Source organism: Olea europaea, chromosome 2 (assembly GCF_002742605.1).
Source record: "Olea europaea var. sylvestris chromosome 2, O_europaea_v1, whole genome shotgun sequence".
Taxonomy (NCBI): domain Eukaryota; kingdom Viridiplantae; phylum Streptophyta; class Magnoliopsida; order Lamiales; family Oleaceae; genus Olea; species Olea europaea.
This window is the reverse complement of record NC_036238.1, coordinates 4,711,701-4,717,198: the sequence shown is the minus strand read 5'-3', so window position 1 is coordinate 4,717,198 and position 5,498 is coordinate 4,711,701. Positions and strand designations below refer to the sequence as shown.

General features: G+C 36.7%; 1 protein-coding gene across 1 annotated transcript; it reads left to right on the top strand.

The window, feature by feature from the left end:
• The first annotated feature begins 4,687 nt into the window (after positions 1-4,687).
• Positions 4,688-5,139, top strand: LOC111371427 (isocitrate lyase). The gene is given in 2 exon segments (XM_022993416.1): positions 4,688-4,976; positions 5,054-5,139. Coding segments are annotated over 2 exon segments (375 nt in total).
• Positions 5,140-5,498: the final 359 nt, after the last annotated feature.

Sequence of the window (5,498 nt, the reverse complement as noted above, 5' to 3'; positions counted from 1 at the left end):
ATTTGCGAAATTATGTGCACAATACGAAATTATACATGAAACCACCGTACCTTATTCCCCACAACAAAACGGTGTTGCTAAACGAAAAAATTGTACTTTAAAGGAAATGATGAATGCAATGCTAGTAAGTTCTGGGTTACCTCAGAACATGTGGAGGGAAGCTGTGCTATCAGTAAATTATCTTTTAAATAAGGTACCTCGAAAGAAAATGGAAAATACCCCTTATGAGTTATGGAAAGGAATAAAGTTTTCCTATAAATACTTACGAGTGTGGGGGTGTCTTGCCAAAGTGACCGTTCCAACACCAAAAAAGGTAAGGATAGGGCTAAAGACAGTAGATTGTATCTTCATTGGCTATGCACACAATAGTAGTGCTTATCGATTTCTTGTGTATGACTCTGAAATCCTAGACATACACAAAAACACGATATTGAAATCAAGAAATGCTTTATTCTTTGAACATGTATTTCCATACAAGTTCAAAGAGAATGCAAGCTCCTCCAAACGAACATAGGAGACTATGACTGAAAATAATCATGATAAAGAACTAGAAGAGGAGACTGAGGTTAGACGTAACAAACGGGAAAGGACAAAAAAATCGTATGGTCCTGATTTTCTGACCTATATGCTAGAAAGTGAACCTCAAAGTTATCAAGAGGCTGTGAATTCCTCAGAGGGACCTCAATGGAAGGAGGTCATTAAAAGTGAGACAGATTTCATACTGTAAAATCATACATGGGTGTTAGTGGATCTTCCTCCAAGAAGCAAACTACTAGGCTATAAATGGATTTTCAAAAGGAAAATGAGAGCAGATGGAATTATCAAAAAATATAAGGCCAGATTAGTAATAAAAGGTTACAAACAAAGGGAAGACCTTGATTACTTTGATATATATTCTCTAGTGACGAGAATAACATCTATTAGGTTGATACTTGCAATTGTCATTTTGCGAAATCTTGAAGTACATCAAATGGATGTTAAAACTGCATTTCTAAATGGAGATTTAGAAGAATAAATTTATATGGAATCATCCAAGGGATTTTTGTCACCAGGGCAAGAAAAAAAAGTTTATAAATTGGTGAAGTCACTATATGGTTTGAAACAAGCACCCAAACAATGACATGAAAATTTTGATAATGTCATGATAGAGAGTGAATTTAAAATCAATTAGTGTGACAAATGTGTTTACGTAAAAAATACTAAAGATGGTTATGTCATTTTATATCTTTACGTTGACGACGTGCTTATTGTCGGCAGTGACAATAAGATGATTGAATCCACTAAAAAATATGTTGAATTCGAGATTTGACATTAAAGATATGGGTTTAGCTGATGTTATACTTGGAGTCAAAATCTCAAGAATATCAGATGGACTTATTCTAAGTCAGTCACATTATGTAGACAAAATTTTGAAAAAATTCAATAAGGATGATATTGACTTGGCTAGAACACCGATAGATACAAGTCAACATTTATCTAAAAACAAAGGTGAAAGTGTCTTTCAAGTGGAATACTCGAGAGTTATTGAAAGTTTAATGTACTTGATGAGTTGTACAAGACCAGACATAGCCTACACAGTCAGTAAACTGAGCAGATACATGAGTAATCCAAGAGCTGATCACTGGAAAGGAATAATGAGAGTACTAAGGTACTTAAGATATACTCGTGACTATGGACTACATTATACCAGATATCCAACGGTCATTAAAGGATACAGTGATACTAATTGGATATCTAATATAAAAGATCCAAAATCCACCAGTCGATTTGTGTTCACGTTGGGAGGTGTTGTCATATCGTGAAAATCATCTAAGCAAACAGTTATCGCCAGATCTACGATGGAATCTGAGTTTATAGCTTTAGATAAATGTGGTGAAGAGGCCGAATGGTTGCGCAACTTCTTAGAGGATATTTCAAGATGGTCAAAACTTTTGCTAGCAATTTGCATATATTGTGACAGTCAATCAGCAATAGGAAAGGCACAGAGTAACATGTACAATGGTAAGTTTAGACATATACGTCGTAGATACAATACCACAAGACAACTACTCTCAACTGGAGTTATCACTATTGACTATATAAGGTCAAAAGATAACATTGCGGATCCGCTAACTAAATGGTTAAATAGAGAGTTAGTTGGAAAGTCATCGAAAGGAATGAGACTTAAGCCCTTGAATGAATAAGTCATTGCAAAGAAAATACAACCTAGTTGACTAGAGATTCCAAGATCTAGGTTTAAAGGGACAACCTAATTGTAAAGGCTTAATAAAATCACTGTGGGGTGTTTCCTCCTATCCATTCCTATGATGTAACAGTGATGTCCATGAGGATGAAGGATAAGCAATAGGCTTTTAATGATTCTTATGCGTTGAAGTTCGAGCCTAATGCGGATTACTTGTAATAAGAAATCACATATGTGAGAGAGAAGTGGGGCCGGGCCGCTTCTAAGAGAATTGTGTGGGGTTCAATTCTTAAGAACTCTCAGAATCAAGCATATGTTCATGGTTAAAACGAACATAATAATGAGAACTGAATTGTGTTAGGAAAAATCCTATGTGGAGTATATCATCGTTTACATAAACGGTAGAACAGTTCAAGGACAACATGCCTACTGGTCAGCCAGTAAAGTAAATATGCTTTCACAAGAAGGTTCAAAGGGTAATACCTACCTATCCTATGCAGGCTTCAACCGTTGAACTTTATCACCTAATCTTATGTCTCACGGTCACCAAGTTTCGTGTCTCACGGTCTCATGTCTCTCTCAATTTTCATTCATGTGGGGGATTGTTAGAAAAAAATGAGTAAATGGTTCACTTTTGGCAAAATTTTGATGGGACCCGTTGGTCCAATTTGGAAGATCGAAGTTGATCCTTGTTCTCCTCCGTGAGAGTATCGAAACCATATATTTATTTGCCAAAATTAATGAATGGATGAATGAGAAATTGGAGCTCAAAGATGACCATTGGAAGATGGTTACGTGGCGATCACCTAAGCTAACTGTCGATCAAGAAGTTGAACTTTGGTTCCAATAATGCACTTGTGTTTCGCATTAACATGTATGAAATGCTACAATCTCACAATTTGTTGATTGATTCGTCGTCGTACCTTGCTGGTCCATATGTGGTTCAATTATTTTCATCTGGACGTCTCATGTATGTTTGAAAAATTATGATCCGACATTTCCATTTTTGGTTATGTCGCATGACACATGGATTTCGAGTTTCTAGTTCCGAACGATGCACGACTGAGGGCCCACATCTCGCAAAAAAGTAATTTGCGTTACATGAAATCAGTCCTTGAACATTTCGATGACCAACAGCACACGGACTTCCGTAACTCATGCCTCAGGTTCTTGTCCGAGGTTCCAGATCTCCAATTCTCCGCTCAACTAATCCAGCACCCACTAGGAAAAATATAAAAGCAAGAACCACTTTAAATATGGTGCACATTGGAAAGGTGTAATCATGTGTAACATAGAGGCTCTCTCCACGTGCGCGCGCAGGGGTTGCAAATCTCGTACCGAAATTTCTTTGGACATTGAACTTGTGTGCGGGCTCGACCTGCGTAGGTCCATTCAGAGAGTCCACGTTTTGCAATTATTTTTTTTTTGCTTTCACCACTTACTTTTAAGCTTCCGAAACTTCCAAAACTCCCAAAAATTGAAGTGCCTCCAATGTTAATTGTCATAGTTAATGACAGATTTATACAATATTAAATCTCAAGTTTTCCAACAATAAAACATATGAAAAATCTCAACAGGAAAACACATGAAATTCTCTCTGCACGAAAATTCCCAGATTCCATTGTAGTCTTCTTTCTGTCCAGTGAAGTCGTCGTGGTGGTGATACTGTTCAGACGCTAAATAGATTCGCCGGAGTAGTTTCTGTAGTGCTCAAATTCTGTTGATTTTGCTGTTGTATCTTGGAAAATAGACGCTCGGACTAGACCTCAAGCACTAACGGAGATAGAGCAATTCTGTTTTAAGGAAATGGTGTTCGCACAAGCCTCGGGTTGAAAATTTATCTTCTATTTATTTAATTTATATTTTATTCCTGCAGATTTAGTTATTTAGCAATTTACACATCTCATATATTGTTTGTTAAATTTATGTTAGAAATAGATTTCTTAAACAAAAAATATACCTTTTTTTTTTCAATTCGTTATATGTATGAAAAATAGATTTCACATATACGGTATTTCTATTTGTAAGTGAAAAAAAATTTGTGTTATTTTAGTTAGTGTATGAATAAAAACACTTTATGCAATACGGTGAGCTTTGCCTGCAAATACAGTAAGCTGCCATATACGGTGAGCTTTCTGCAAATACAGTAAGTAGCATATACGGTAAGTTGCAAATACGGTAAGCTGTCTGGCATATACGGTAAGCTGCCAAATACAATGAGCTGCTTGGCATATACGGTAAGCTTTCATCTACGGTGAATTGAACTGCCAAATACGGTAAGCAATTGCCAAATACGGTAAACATGAATCCGGTGTCTAAATCACATAGACGGTATATGAGAACCCGATTTCACTCTATANGTAAGCAATTGCCAAATACGGTAAACATGAATCCGGTGTCTAAATCACATAGACGGTATATGAGAACCCGATTTCACTCTATACACTACCAATTGAATTTACCAACAGCAATCTCTCTCCCTCTTTCAATTGGGACACGTCTGGAATGGACGATCAGCAGATGATAGATTTCATCCCAAGGATCGCCAAACTAGGCTATTGTTGGCAGTTTATTACTCCAGCATGATTTCATGCTGACGCCCTCATTATCGACACATTTGCTAAAGATTTTACACGACGGGGAATGTTTGCATACGTTGAGAAAGTCCAGAGGGAGAAGAGGAAACATGGAGTTGACACATTGACTCATCAGAAATGGTCTGGTGCAAATTGTTATGACAGAGTTCAGAGGACTGTCCAGGGAGGAATCACTTCAACTGCTACTATGGGCAAAGGCAAATTACATTCTCTCAAGATTTTGTATCAGATATTCTGTTATATAATGTAAATTTGGGATTATTTGGTTTTGCAGGGGTGACTGAAGAACAGTTTCAAGAGACATGGACGAGGCCGGGAATGACTGATGGCAGCGTCGTGATTGCAAATGCCAGAATGTAAGAAACATGAAGCTTGAGAAGTTTCTTTAGTTTCAATGCCAGAATGTAAGAAACATGAAGCTTGAGAAGTTTCTTTGGTTTCAATTGGTGAAATTAAGTAAAATAAATTTGTTCCATGGTGTAGAATAATACCATTATTGATTGGGAAATTCTGGAGCATGTTTTGGCCCGAGTTCTACTATTCTTGTTTCTTGCTATGTGAAGCTGTTATCAAGAAAATACTAGTATCAAAATTCCATTTTGTTGGTTCATGTTTACAGCAACAATATAAGTGTTGAAGCACCTCGTCTCAAGCCCGATTTATTTTTTCATCAAACATAAACAAACTTACAAATGAATGAGAATGAGTTTCAAATCTGA